At 40.9% G+C, this 15963-nt stretch overlaps 3 gene segments (V, D, J or C); all 3 read left to right on the forward strand.

Moving 5' to 3' along the window:
• The first annotated feature begins 229 nt into the window (after positions 1-229).
• On the forward strand, positions 230-851 carry LOC134482280 (T cell receptor alpha variable 22-like). The segment is given in 2 exon segments: positions 230-281; positions 463-851. Coding segments are annotated over 2 exon segments (441 nt in total).
• Positions 852-7384: 6533 nt separating this feature from the next.
• On the forward strand, positions 7385-7960 carry LOC134482197 (T cell receptor alpha variable 23/delta variable 6-like). The segment is given in 2 exon segments: positions 7385-7436; positions 7575-7960. Coding segments are annotated over 2 exon segments (438 nt in total).
• A 4083-nt stretch (positions 7961-12043) lies between these two features.
• On the forward strand, positions 12044-12637 carry LOC134482281 (T cell receptor delta variable 1-like). The segment is given in 2 exon segments: positions 12044-12101; positions 12324-12637. Coding segments are annotated over 2 exon segments (372 nt in total).
• The last annotated feature ends 3326 nt before the right edge of the window (positions 12638-15963 follow it).

Below are 15963 nucleotides of genomic sequence, written 5' to 3' on the forward strand. Positions count from 1 at the left end.
CTGTTCTTCACCTGGACTCTTAGTCAGGTCTGGTTTGGGAGGAGCTTCAGGCTCTGAAGGCTGGGAGGGATCTCAGCAGGGTGTGGCCTGGCAGGGTTCCTGGGTGGAGTTGACTGGTTGCAGAGGACTGGGGAAGGGGGATGGAGGATGGGACACTTCAACAGCCACCCTTAGACCACAGCCCAGGGGTTGGTTACTTGTTTCTGTCTCCAGCAGCCACACAAGCACCATGAAGAGGCTGCTGTGCTCTCTGCTGGGGCTTCTGTGCACCCAGGTTTTCTGTGAGTCTGACTGTCAGCAATCAGGGCACCTGATAGGATCTGGCTCAGGACATGGAGGAGTGGGGAGAGCACTTTAGGAGTCCTGCAGAGCTCCCACCTTCTCAGAGGACATGGGTGTGCCCAGGACTCTGTGGACACTGAAATGGCAGCCAACTGTGTCTCTTTCCTTTTTTCTAATCAGTGATGAAGGGGCAGCAAGTGCAGCAGAGTCCTGTGTCCTTGGTTCTGCAGGAGGGAGAGAAAGCAGACCTGGAGTGCAACTTTTCCACCTCTATATACCAAATGCAGTGGTTTTACCAGAGTCCTGGGGGAAGCCTCGTCAGCCTGTTTTACAATCCTTCTGGGACAAAGCAGAGTGGAAGACTGACATCCACGACAGTCACTGAAGAAAGTCGAAGCTCTTTGCACATCTCCTCCTCCCAGACCACAGACTCAGGCACTTATTTCTGTGCTATGGATGCACAGTGCTCCCCACACACCTGCAGCCTGTACACAAACCTTCAGCCTGTGTTTATGTCTCTTCTTAGTCACAAGACACGGGAAACCCCAAAGAATATCTGTCCGATTTAATCTCCCTTTCCTGTATTGGTAGAGTTGTAACCTCAGGTAAGCTTTGGCCTCGTATGATCAGGACATTGGTGTTTATCTTCATTGCTCAATACACACCCTCCTAAAGCATAAATGTCCATCTTAGAACTAGCAGAGAAGCTGATGGGGGACAGAATCAATGTGATCATTTAAGGCACAGTGTGCAGAAATCATAAATGATGAGGAGAAAAAGGAATGGAAGGGAAAACAGGCTTCCAGGTAGAACTGCTCTGACAGGGTCAGGGTTAGTGAGGAGACAGAACCTCAGCAACAGTAAAAACAGTGAACCATGCAAGATGCAGGATGCACAGATACCTGCCCGCTCCAGTCTCCTTCTTGCCACTATGATGAAACATTGAGTAAAGTCTACCTAGAAGGGGATCAGATTAATTTAGGTTTCACTTCCAAGTCATAGTCTATCCTTGGTGCTAATCAAGGCAGGGACAAAACACGACAATGAAACAGAAACCATGGAGGAAGGCTGTTGTTAGTTCACTCACAGACGCATCCTTAATTAGCTTCCTTATAAAACCCAGGACCACTTTCCCACACAAAGGTGGCACCCACAGTGACTTTTGAATCTTCTAATCATTAACTTTATTCATCATTACTTTTAAAATTTTCTAATAACTTTAACTATCTTAAAAGCTTTTACAACTCAAAGAGAATGATTGACTCATCCTATAATGAACAAAATGAGCAGACTCTCTAAATGCGCATGCATGAGTTAAGGACAAATACTTAGAACTCAGCTAGGGATTGTCTGGTTTAGTACAGCGGTGGTTGTGGGGTCTCCACGAGTTTACTAGGAGATGGAGGACATTGCAGAAAACCACAGCAAATCAAAGTGAGGAGCTGTGGATCCTAGTGACAGTGGGCTTGTCTACAGTACAACCCCTGCTCCTGCTGAGGCTCAGGAAACCCTAGAGAGGACAGCAGGAAGGATGGCAGGAGTCAGAGGATCAGGTGTCTCTGTGTAACTCACTGTGTCTCCTAGGAATGTTGGAAGCTGCACAGATGAGGTCTCACCAACATAACTGCCTCAACAGGAGCTGCAACACAGCAGCTAAAGTGGATGGGGAAAGCACACACAGTCTCCATTCTAGACAATGAACTACTGGAAACCAAGAATGCCGATAGTGGGGAAATGGTCTTTCCCTGAGAGGAGCACACCAATTGGTTATCCAATACGGTTTGGTCAGTCCTGAGGAATATATATATATAACAATGATTAATAAAAGAAGAAGCCATAACTTTCAAAAGACAGCATGGAGGACTATATGGAAGGTTTTGAAGAGATGATAGGGAAGAGGGAATTTGTGTGATTATATTATAATCTCAAAGAATAAAATATAAGGATTTTAGTGAAAAAGAATATTTGTGGCTTAATAATCACCATGGGTACAAGTTGTCTAAATAAGGGGTTAATAAAATATAACTTGTGTCAAATGCAGTTATTTGCTTATTAAAGCTCTATTGTAAGTAGTGAGCATTTTCATGTTTTCATTTTGTATGAGTGGATTTTCTCATTTCCCAGAAGGAAGTGGTTTTAGGCAGGATAGAAAGATGGGGACTCATGATGTTGCATGGAGAAAAGGCTGGGAAGGAAGGAAAGAAAACCACCCTATAACTGACCTCAACATAGACAAACTCTCTTTCCTTCTCAGAAATATCTTCCCCAGAGAAATATTCAATGCATTTCCTCAGGCCTAGGCCTTAAGTCAGGAAACTGTGAGTGAAGACTTCCTGTGTGGCCACAGAGGGGCAGCGCTGCTTCAGAGAGGCTGAAGGCCCTGGCTCTTCAACATGTTTCTCAGTAAACTAGGATTTAAATTATTTAAAATAATTCAAGAATTGTTTTCTATGGTGCCTAAGTTGAATTAGAGATCAAATCCATGTATCTATCCAGTCATTTACCTATATATCTGTTTATCCTGGGCCCATAGTGTTGACAAAAGGAATTTGCAAGTGAACACCATGAAGATGCCTGCTCTCCCTGAAGGCCAGGGCTATGCTTCTGCTCAGATGGAAAGGTTGCCTGAGACCTAGAAGCTCAGGAACCAACAGCTCTGAGGGATAAGGTATCCCAATGGGAGGGAATCCAGATACATGGCAGCCCAGAAACCACACGTCTCTGAGGTGGAACAGTATCACAAGGAAGGGCATTCTGAGACATGGGAGCTGAGGAACCACAGAGCTCTGAGTGGCTACATAGGGGATGGATTCTCATGTGTGGCAGTCTCTGGATGGCCTTTCCTTCAGTCTCTGCTCCACTCTTTGTCCCTATATTTCCTTCTGTGAGTACTTTGTTTCCCCTTCTAAGAAAGAATGATGTACCCATATTTTGGTTTTCTTCTTGAACTTCATAAAGTCTGTGAATTGTATCTTGGGTATTCTGATATTTGGGGTTAATATCCACTTATCAGTGAGTGCATACCATGTGTGTTCTTTTGTGAGTAGGTTAGCTCGCAAAAATATCAGGGAGATATTTTCCAGTCCCATCCATTTGCATAAGAATTTCATGATGTTATTGTATTTAATAGCTGAGTAGTACTCCACTGTGTAAATGTACCACATTTTTTTCTGTCCATTCTTTGGTTGAAGGAAGTCTGGGTTCTTTCCAGCTTCTGGCTGTTATAAATAAGGCTTATATGAACATAGTGGAGCATGCGTCCTTGTTATATGTTGGAGGATCTTTTGGGTATATGCCCAGGAGTGGTGCAGAGCGTTTTCAATCCTCTCTCACTGATATGGAGACCACAGACTTTCCAGGGTGGATCATCCACTAACTCCTAATTTATTGTTCGCAGGCATATTTTCAGATACATTTAGTTAACTCAGTCTTTATAAAGATACAATGAAATTAAGTAAATTTAAACCTACATTTGTAAGAGGATGTAAAATGTGGACACCTGTAAATGATGATTACAAAATTTAAATTCCCTGAATTGAAAGGACCATATGTTTTCTTTGGTTCATCTGGTTCATAACCAGGACTAGTAATAAGATATAATAATTCATTATTGTCTTGAATTTGTATGATTCATAATTGCAAAAAATCCCCAATGCTCAGGGCATGAAGAGATGGCTCAGTGGTTAAGTGTACTTGCTGTATTCATGCTTATGTTGACTGTCCACGCTAGGATTTTGTCTGCCTTTACCTTGCACAGGCCTTCTGCAGGCTGTCACTGAAACTGAGACTTCATCTAGGCAACTTTCCTGCTATACCCAGAAGACACTGTTTACTTAGAGTCATCGACCACCTCTGACACCTTTTCTACTTTTTATTCGACAATAATCCCTAACCTTGGGAGGACAGGATGTGGTACAAATGTCTCCTTAGGGCTGACTATAACACAGACATTCCCTGCATATGGGCCAATAGTGGGACACAGTGTTAATCATAAACTACTGCAATTAGTTCCTCTAACGAGGATTGAGATTTCCATTAATCTATGTGCACAATGCTAAGTGATTAGCGGTCGGATTTGTACGATATGTACTTAGTAGAATAGTAATAAGTTCTCCCCTAGGGCATGGTATGCATAGTCAGAGATTTTTGATATAATAATGGTGCCAGGTGTGGGGTATCTCTTATGGAATATTATCAGAGAGTGGTTGGTTAGTGCCATGATATTTGCACAACTATTGCCCCAATGGGTGTGTCTTGTCAGGGCGGTTTTTATTATAGCTCACAGTGCTCACAGCTAGGTGAGACTGATAATCCCTTTTCTCCCCTGGTACCATGCTTAGTGCTTCCCAGCAATATGAAAGCTCTCCAGTAGGGATGAAGTTTCCAGATCAGTACCAGGTGGATTTATCCATGTTCTATGACTCAAGTGTGTAATACCTTAAGCAATAGATTCTTACCAACAAGTTACTGCTGGTAACCAAGAGTATTTTAGTGTTTGGCCGGGATGGTCTATGGGTCTATTGGTCAACAGCAATGTTCTAGTTACATGTTTTCAAATATAGATATTCAGGGAAAGATAACATCTCCTGAGAAATTATTCCCCTCAGATTAGCATATGGGCATGATATGGTAGGGCCCAGTCCAGTCGTGCAGTGTCACTCCCCAGCAGGTAGTCATGGGTCGTATTAGAAATAAAGCTAAGCCATGGATTGCAAGCCATTAATTAATGTTCTTCCATTTTCTCTGCTTCAGTTCTTGACTTCCCGCAGTGATGAATTATAATCTGGGACTAGTAAAATGTAATAAACTCTTTGTTGGTTTTGGTCAGATTTTCATCACAGCAGCAGAACGTGATTAATATGGAAATTAGTATCTAGACATGATGATGATCCTGACCACGTTGCCTTTTGGAAAGACTGTGAAAATGTTTTGGAATTTGGGGCTAGAAAATACCATAGAGAGGTCAGATTTAATGAGCTCTTCTGGGCAGTTGAAACATAAGTATGTTGAATGAGGTACACATAATGGGGCTTGGTTTGTAAAGCTTGAGGTAGATGAGTAGATGATAAAAGCTGTGATCAGGACAATTGAAGAGTTATTTTGAATGAATAATCTGGATATGAAACCTGGATCAACTGACCCTGATTGGCTGTGGCTAAAGAATCAGCTATCATGAATTAGATTAACTGAAGCCAATCTTCTGGGAGTTATCTAAGGTCCCACATATAGACACCGAGGACTGGGGAGGTCAGGATTTCACTTCAATCTGTAAACCCAACCTGGTAATGTGTAAGAGTCTTCCACATGACAGGTTTTGCAGAGTGAAAGCTGCAGGACTGAAGGGAACATGGGTAGAAGCTAAGGCTAGGCACCGGGAATTTGCTTTGTTTGATTTAAGTGTGCCCTGGTTCTTATCAGTTGGATTATGAAGTTTGTAACTTGTTTTGAATTATATAGGAACCCAGTGGTAGAAGACTTTAAATGTTAAAGTTTTTGAGTTTTTTAAAAGACTGGTTACTTAAAATTTATAACTGTTTGTACTTTGTGTTCCAAAAATGAGGTCTTGGGGAATCAACAAGCAAATAAAGATTATGGTAAAATAATGCTGTTTTTATATGTCAGGTTGACAAGTGGTAAGTTGTGATGATTAATTTATATTAATTTGACACAAACTAGAGATACCCAAGGGAAGAGAGCCTCAGTCAAATGATTTTATTTGTCTTACAGTTTTGGGGACATGTCTGTGGATATAATCTTCATGAATTATTGACGTGAGAGGGCCCAGACAACTGTGAGCATTGTCACCCCTAGGTGGGAGGTCCTGGGTTGTGTAAACCAATAAGGTGAGCAGGCCAGGGGGAGCAGGCCAGTAAGTGGCACTCATCTGTTTCCTGCCAGTTTTCCAGCTTGAATCCCTGATTTGACTTTCTCCTGAGCCATTGATGATTTGGATGTAAACTGAAAGAATTTTAATCCCTATCTCAGTGGCTTCTTAGTTATTTATCTTAGTAATAGATAGAAAATTTACTCAAACACCCAAAGAGGTAACCCATTTCTGGCACTGCCTTTTTGTTCATTAGCCTGTGGTGTCTGGTCGGCCTATTCGTGACCCATGTATAGTTATTCCATTTTAAGTCTTTTTATGTATGTGTGTGTATAAGCTTTTAGAATGGAAAAAATTCATCCATTCTTAATCATAAATATCATAATTCTTAGCACACATTGATTGTACAAGTTAGTAGGTTTGCAGTAACATTTTAATATATGCATTTGTAGTGATTCCCATCTCCTTGCCTTCCCTTTTGCTGTCCTCTCCTTTCCCCCTCCAAATCCACTCTTCTACTCATTTATCTAATTTCTATTTTCTTTACTTTCATTTTCCCCTTCTTTCATTTTCTTTTTGTTTTTACACCGGAGAATACATATGTATGTGTATCTCTACACATCTGGTTTATTTTGCTTGACATCATGTCCTTCAATAACATTAATTTTTCTATAGATGTTCATATTTCTTTGTGGCTGCATATTACTCTCTTGTTTCAGATATAATTAATGTTTTGCTCATCCATTGTCTGACTAGGTTGCATACTTATCTTGGCGATGGTCAATGGTGCTAGAATAACATACAGACACAGGTATCTGTCTTTTATGGTGACCTCAGTTCCCTAGATAAATGTATATAAATGGTATTACATTAGCTGGATCATTGGTCTCCCTTTCTTCCTTTCTTTCTTTCTTCCTTTCTTTCTTTCTTCCTTTCTTTCTTTCTTCCTTCCTTCCTTCCTTCCTTCTTTCTTTTCTTTTTATTTCAGAAAATCCACACTGCTATACTTGGTGGCTTTATCAACACAAATTTTACCGACAACATATGATGGCAGAATTACAATGTCAGGGTTTCTGAGTCTCAGGGCTCTGCTTACAGCAGTACTAAATTTGAGCAGAATGGGAAGTGCTTTCTAGGTCAGAAAGAGCTTTAGAAGAAAAAGTGTTTGTGAAGGGTGGAGCCTCCTAAAAGGACGGAGGTGCCTGTGAAGTTGAAGACAGTGCTCTGTGGGGAGATAAAAGGCCACCTGAGTTCCCCACAAGCTTCAGTCTAGGAGGAATGGACAAGATCCTGACAGCATCATTTTTACTCCTAGGCCTTCACCTGGCTTGTGAGTCATGGAGGAGAAACCCGAGGATATGGGGTTAATGTGGAGGCACAAGAGAATTGGGGCACTAGGAAGTCATGATATCGTAAGCAGGAAGTACATTCCTGGGAAGCTAACAACAGTTGTTATTTCTCTACACAGGGGTGAGTGGCCAGCAGGAGAGACGTGACCAGCAGCAGGTGAAACAAAGTCCCCAATCTCTGACAGTCTGGGAAGGAGGACCCACAGTTCTGAACTGCAGTTATGAGAACAGTGCTTTTGACTACTTCCCATGGTATCAGCAGTTCCCTGGGGAAGGCCCTGTACTCCTGATAGCCATACGTTCAGTGTCCAATAAAAAGGAAGACGGAAGATTCACAATCTTCTTCAGGAAAAATGAGAAATGTCTCTCCTTGCACATCGAAGACTCTCAGCTTGGAGACTCAGCCACCTACTTCTGTGCAGCAAGGGCACAGTGCTCTCCACACACCTGCAGCCCAGACCCAAACCTGCAGCTGAGGCTCCAGCAAAGCCCTGCTGTGGGCTGAGCCTGGCACAGATGCACAGGAGTTGCCATTTGCAGGAACAGTGGGTGTAAGGATTAGACTCATTCAGTCCGGAGACTGCTCAAGCTAAAGTCACAGCTTCCTTTTCTCTATTCCCCTTGTTCCTCAGAAACAGCTGGAGTTTTCCATGGCTTTAACCAGTTTAGATGAATTGCTCTTCAGAGTAGTTGTACAACTAGTTCTCTGTGTGGTTGGTTTGTATTAACTGTAAGTTATAAAGGCCCCGTCTACCTACTCTATTGTCAATGATGTTAATGTGTGGAGGTTACAACTCAGGGTCAGGAGACCTTGACATTGGCTTCTGGGATAGAAATCACATAGACGTTTGTTTTACCTTAATTTTGTCTCATGACCAGAGAAGTGGTGATTTACATGACCACTCACCTCTTCTACTTCCTCTAGCTTTGCCTCTCATATCCACATCTACCTTCAAGAAACTCAAATATGTAAACCAGGAGGTCCTCACAAGGATGAAGGTGTATCTACAACAGACAAATGACGTCAGACGGGAAAGAAGAATTTAATTTACACACATAATGAAAGTTTCCAGAGCACCAATTCCAGCTTTCATATTACGGAGGGCTTAACATTACTTGTATAAATTTAGGAATTTTATGGAATAATTATTAGGAATTATGGAATCATCAATTTGTCTACATAGAATTGCTACAAAAAAGTATGTCTTAGTTGTTCTCCAGAAAATCTGCCTAATAATGTGGGATAATGCTCAGGAATTGTTATATTGATCTAATAATGACTGAAAAGCTTATCAGCAATAAGACTCAATCCTGAGGTGAGATTTCTGAAAGCCTTGCAATTCAGAATTATCCATCGCAGTCGTGTAATATGATATGTTGTCTCCAGAAGGTCACTTGTATGTGTTAGCCTTCCTAAGATGGCTCCTGACAGAAAATACCATTGAAGATGTTTGAAACACAGTGATCAGAGAGAGCAGAGAGCAGAGAGCAGAGAGAGCAGAGAGAGGAAAGAGAGCAGAGAAAGAAGATAGGCTTCTTCTAACCATGAGGCAGCTTTCTTCTTTAACAGCAGGTTTCTTCTTGATGACCAGGACAGGGCTTTTCATACTCAATCAAAAGAAATTTTTCTTTCTCTAAGCAATAAAGATTAAAGCTTATTTTTTCATCCAGAACGAGTGAGGTTTTTCTGTATTGGCGTTTACTCTATGGAGCTTGCTCATGGGGGCTTTTGCTCCATCCATATGCATGTGTAAGTAGAGACGTGTGCATGTATGTATGCATAAATACATGCGCAGTTGATGAGACAGATGATCAGGCCCGACGTGTTTGTTTGTGCATGAATGTGTGTGTGAATGTGTATGTATGTCTATGCATGTTTGCTTGTGTAAAAGTACTTCTTTCTGTGCGCATGACTTTCTTTTCCTGATTCACTAAAAGTTAATTGCTCCAAGCTCTCTCTAATAAGAGGCTGGACTTCCAGGCAGGAGAGAAAAAAAACAAAGAATTTCTTTACTTAATCCTCCACATATGATATAATATCATATCATACAGCATATGCTAATTGCCAGAGAATTATACAGTAAATTTATAAAGTAAGAGTTAAGTTTCCCAGCATTTATTTAAGCACTGAGAATTATAAAGTAAATTATAATGAGTTAAGAATTCCAGTACTTAGGTAAGAATAGAGAATTATAAAGTAAATAATAAGAGAGATAGAGATTTAAGTTTCCCCAGCATTTAATGAAACACATAACCATAATAAACATTTAAATTTTTAGCACAGAACAGTAAGAAAGAGTTAAGCTTCATGTAAGGCCAGGAACCATCAGTCTTTTGGCTCTCATCCAATGCTGTTTCACTCAACCCATCCTAGCTGGGGCAGGCCTCAGTATTTATCTTCCCTCCTCTCCTTTACTGACCAACCATCCCACTTCTGAATTAAGTACAACATTATCGTTAATTTCCTGAATTATTGATTTGTTTTTTATGATTCCATAAATATTAAGCTTTATTGTTATTAAAAGATTTTATTTTTGTTTGTGTACGTATGTACGAGCATACACAGACTTGCGTGTAAGCACACATGTGTGCGTGTGAAGGCCAGAAGATTGTGTCTACTCCCTCAAAGCTGGAGTTTCAGGTTTTGCAGGACACTAGCTTGTCAAATGGGTCCTGGGAGCTGAGCTTCTGCCTTTACCATGAGCAGCAAGTGCTTTTCACAGTCGAGCAATTTCTCTTAAGCTTTATTTTCACTGAAGTATTGTCAGTCAATTAAATCACAAGGAAAGACCAAGGAGCATTTAGAATGAGACTGATTGTTTAGCCCAGGACTCAAATCCAATGCACTCCAAAGCCACATCTCAGAGGCTGTGGTCATGCAGCAGAACATCCACCTGCTCTGTGGAGAACTAGAGCAGGGGCAGAGCCCTGCCATCCTGAGCTCCCCAGGCTGCTGTGGCTCCCATGGTCTCCTGCTAAGTACAGACACTGCAGTCCAGGGCATGTGATCTCAAAACTCAGCAGTGAAGTGGACAGAGGAAGATACCTCAGAGTCCAGACGTAGTCTCTGATGTACTTGGTCTCAGAGAGGCCTGAAAGTCTTTCAGAGACCTTTTTGTATTTTCTCTTTCAAGTCTCTTTTGAGTTATTTCATCCATTGGGATTACGAGAGCGAGTGAAAGATTATGAACTGCATTCTAAATGGCAAGACCATAGTACACAAAAATCCAACCACCAATTTACATGGCATTAACATGCCCCTAAATGATTGCAGGTTATTTGTACCGTGCACATGTAATAGTCTTGAGTCAGAGAGAGACATGGCAAGCTTATCAGTGACCATTTTGTAAATGAAAATTAAATAGAATTTAACAAGTAAGACTTCAGGGCAATGGTATGGAAACTTTTAGGACATATAATATGTAGAGTTCTCTATCTAAGAGTGAAAGAACCATCTTCTGAATGAACCTTAATTTTAGACTTTTAAAAGTTAATCTGTGTTTGTAAATATGAGTTTTTTAATTATCATTCTTTATCTCTGTGTTTCTCAGATTCTATGTCTTTGTCTCTGTCTGTCTCTGTGTCTCTGTGTCCCTGTGTCTGTCTGCCTGTCTCTCTCTCTCTGTCTCTCTCTCTCTGTCTCTGTCTCTCTCTCTCTCCCTCTCTCTCTGTTTATTTTGTCTGTGTGTCTGTGTGTCTGTCTGTGTGTTTTAATCTGTGCTCATGGTCAACATTTGCTATCTTTCTCTATTGCTGTCCACCTTTTTATTTGGGGTTGGGGTAGACACTCTCACTGAACTTGAATGTCACCAACTCAACTACACTGACTGACCTGTGAAACCTGAGAATATTTCTGTCTTCGCTTTCCAGGTCTGAAACTGCAGGTGTACCCTACAACATCTGGATTCTTATGTGGCTGCTGGTGAGCCACACATAGGTCCTCATGGTGTACAGAAAGAACTGACTCAACGAGTATCTCCTAGACCTCCAAAGACTATCATTCTATTACTGTCACAATTTCACAGAACTTAAGCAGACAGAGGTCTTCTGGAACCCGAATGGACTGGCCTTTACTACAGGATTTAGAACTAGCTTTGTTGATTATAGAATTTAAATAAACCCTAGCACTCATTAAAGGAGGAAGGTTACTTCAGATCAGTGTTTCATGGGGAGATGCAAGGGCCTGTGAGGACTTTTTCCTTGTTAACCTTTATTAGCAAATTGATGTAGAGAAGTAAACATATAATGGTCCGTAAGTGCATTCCTTATCACATATGATTCATGATGAATTATCGCACTGAATAATACCCATGTGTGTAATGCAGGTTCGTCCTCAGAATGGATTTCCCTATGCTCTGTTTAAAGTGCTGCCTCATTTACCTAACAAGAAAGAAAAGGAAGTAAGTAAAAGTCTGCGGTGAACTACACCTTTTCTCTCTACGTAGAACTTGTTGCCTATGATCATACAAAAACCCATTTCCTGTTTGGGGTGCTATGTAAGAATGTAAGCAGTGAACATGTACACTGTCAGGCACTCAGACACTGATCTCTGAGCTGAGAGAGAACGGACACACTCCTGCAGGGGGACATGTGCCACATGCCTCCTTACAGCCTGCTCTGTGTGCTGGTGGCCTTGGCTTTGCCTGGTATGATGCATCATGTATAACTAAGGGTATTCAACAGGAAGCATTGTCCCAGGCATATGACAGTTCCTGTAGACACAAGGGGCAAGAAGGATTGGAGGGAAGCCAGCACAATGTGTATTCAGTCAGCTTTCTCTTTGGGACCTAAGGTGCCCAATTCCAGCAGTGTTTTGTTCACACTGTCACAGGGTAAGCTTTTAATTTGTTCTTCTGATTGCTTTTCAGGATTTAATGTGGCCCAGAAAGTGACTCAGGTCAAGTCAACAGCAAGCAGGCAGGAGGGGGAAGAAGTCACCCTGGACTGTTCATATGAGACAAGTCAGAACTTATATTATCTTTTCTGGTACAAGCAGCTTCAAAGTGGAGATATAATTTTCCTTATCCGCCAAGCTTCTTCTGATTCTCAGAACCAGAGGAGCAGCCGCTATTCTGTAATTTTCCAGAAATCACTCAAGTCCATCAGCCTTGTCATTTCAGCCTCTCAGCCAGAAGATTCGGGGAAGTATTTCTGTGCTCTCTGGGAATTGACACAGTGGTAGAAGTGACAGCACAAGCTGAACAAAAACTGGGGCTCCTTAAGCAGAGCCCCTCTGAGGGAGGGAGTGCAGCTGAGATGCACACCTGCACACCCTGAACAAGAAGATCTCAACTGTGGATGCTACATCTGTGGTGTGCATCAGAACTGTGTTTCTAAGTAAAACCTCAGGGCATGCAATTTAGAAAGAATTATGGTGAGTGGCTTTCTATAATACTTCGTCTTTATACAGAGTTAAAATTAGATCACAGAGAACAGGTGTTGTATTTTCCACAGTTGGGAATCTTGCACCACAGTAATTTGTTCAGTATCAGTTTCTCTTTAAGTTGAGAAAGTGGTATCTGGAAGAGCAAAACTTATTTTCTGGTAAAGGTTCCACTCAGAGAAGGAGATCCAGCATGAGTGAGGTAGGCGGAGACAGATTATAAGGAGTTTTCCCCATGAAATCGTTGGTGGTGACTGGGTTATTACCACAAAAATTTGTCTTTGCATCTGGGACTGAGGCTGGAGTGCTGAAGGTCAGCTTGACCAGCAACTGGGAGGGACAGCTGCATAGAGACATCTCATGTACTGAGATTTGTGAAAATACAGTGAGACCCAGAATGCAATTGGTGTCTAGAAGAACAAATCTTTCTTATCCCAAATCTCATATGTGTATGTGGCAGGAGTGGAGAGTGGGGGTGGGGTGGGGTGGGGATGGGACTTAGAAGAAGCTGTGTCATTTGCCAACATGCTACACATATACTTAAATCAAGATGAAAACATGCTATTGGAAGTAAGGATTCAGGAGTCAATAATAAAGCCATCAGGGACTAATTGACATCATATGTACGTTGGGCCTGAATTTTCAGAGCAAACAAAACATCAAACCTCCTTTTCAAGTCTTCTACATTTGGCTTTTTATGTCCAATATCTAACCTGAGTAACAGGGAAATTAAATTCTGGGTAATGGGTTTTCAGTTATGTTTTTAAAGATTTATTTTTAAAATATCATTTTTATAAATGTTTTGCCTGCCTGTATGTGTGTGAATTGTGTGCTCTTGTGCTCATGGATGCCAGAATAAGAAATTAGATTCCTTTAATATGTTGTTATTGAAAGGTATGTGTTAACAGATGGGAGCTAGGCACGGAATCTAAATCATCTAAAAGAGCTGCAAGTTCTTTTAGCCAAATCTCCATCCCCTATTTCCAGGTAGTTCATGTGGAGACTACAGAGCTCCCAGCACACATCTGGGTGAACTGTCAGACAGCACGTGGGTTTCTGGGATAACATGAAAAACAGCTAAGGTAAAAGCGCCATGTGTCATTTAAGAGAAAGAACTAAAACAAACAAAAGGGGGCAGTCCTTTCTCCACATAGAACCAGCCAAGCAAGAGAGCTGTGCTGCGCTGTGTCTGCCTGACAGTACCCGCTGTGGTCAGCAGTGAGGTGTCCATCTGCATGGGCTGTGAGGCTCACAGACTGAGAATTCAGCTGTGCTCATGAATTCTTTCCTCGTCTCTGCTTCAGGTCCTGCCTCCAGGTTCCTGTCCTAAGTCCTGACTTCATTCCTCAATGGTGTACTGGGAGGTCGAAGTAGCATCTGAAATAATCTTTCTTAACCAAAGTGGTTTTTGTCAGTGTTTCATTACAGCAACCAAAACAATCCAAACAGGGGTCTCATAACAACAACAGCAACAACAACAACAACAACAACAACAACAACAACACTTCTGACAGAAAAGTGGTCTTTCATCTGCAAGGACCCACTGAGGACTTGGTTCAATTCATGAGGCAAGCAGATCTTTCTACCTGTGGAAACTGATATATAATCCACCCAACCAGAGAGACCATGTCATCCTGAAAAGGAAGAAATAATGACTCTATGCATGATATCTTCTACTTCAAGGTATTAGGTATTTTAAATTTTTAAACTTATCCTTACTACATAATTATATATATACATATATGTATTTATTTATATATGTACTTTGATTGCATTCCTTCCATTTTGCTGACTATTCTTTTTGTCCCCACAAACCCCATCTTCTTTCAACAGTTTTCATACATGTCTTATATTTATGTCCTTCCCTTTAAGTGGCCCACTGCACTTAATTAGGGTTTCTTCCACTAGGGTGGATATGAGTGTGGGAGTCAATGGAGCACAGATAAATTCCTTGTCAGTACCTATGCCACTGAGGAATATGGCTTTCCCTCCTCCAGCAACCAATAGAATGTTGCTCCTCTTATAGGGTTGGAGCCTCATGACAACCATAGACTACTAAGAGGTCCAATATTGTGTATGTATCCATGGCTTTTGTAAACTCATGACTTCATTCTCAAAAGACCTTCCTAGAAGACTGCATATTTGTTATGACTCTAGTCTTATAACAGCTTCTCTACTGCCCAAAGCTATGACCCTCATGCTTCCTTTCTCATTTAATCCTTCTTCTCTTTTGCCTTTTTAAAACCATTTCACTAGTTAAATAGTAGTTTAAAATCTGAACATTTTCATCCAAATGTCATTAAAATCTATTGGGGGTTTGGAAAAATGCACTAGTATTTTCTACTGCAAGTCAGCATTGGAAATTTGGCTAAGTTATTATGTCTGGTAGTACAGACATATTCTCTGCTAAACAGCCATAGGTAACACAAATTACCAGGGGAAATCATATGACAAATTGAAATAAAAAAAAACAGATGAAGAAAAAACTTAGAAGACACATCCATCAATTGCACAATGCTTAATGAATAAACAAAATACATGAGACAGCTGCCCACTGTGACATCCACCCAAAGTTATAGTTCCTCAGTAATAAACATGGAAGGAGACAGTCAATATATCAGATAAAGACATAGTGATCTCCTTTGAAATAATATAAATGACCATGTATGGGAGAGTCAAGTACATATAAGAACAATTTAGAAAAGTCAATCAGGATGTGGATAAGAAAGTTATAAAAATGAACAAAATAGCCAGTAACTTGGCAAAATAAAGCAAAGCAAAACAAAACAAACAAAAATGTAGGAAAGTGTCAGCAAGAAAATTGAGACTCTGAAAATGAACCAATTAGATAAAAGAGAAACATCAGAGAGTGTCATTAACAGGTAAGATGGATGAATTTCAGAGAAGAAGGATGAGGTTGACATAGCAATACAACTAGAAAAATATCTAGAAGTAGAGTGAAGACACCCAAACTCCAAGACTGTTGGACACATCCAAAAGGCCAAATCCAAGAATTAATGGGGCAGAAGAAGGAATTTAGAAATGTCTGAGAACAGAATTTATTCAATCAAATGATACCTGAAGTCTTTAAACCAAGTAAAAATTAGGAGATCTAAACTAGAGAG

Source organism: Rattus norvegicus, chromosome 15 (genome assembly GCF_036323735.1).
Source record: "Rattus norvegicus strain BN/NHsdMcwi chromosome 15, GRCr8, whole genome shotgun sequence".
NCBI lineage: Eukaryota > Metazoa > Chordata > Mammalia > Rodentia > Muridae > Rattus > Rattus norvegicus.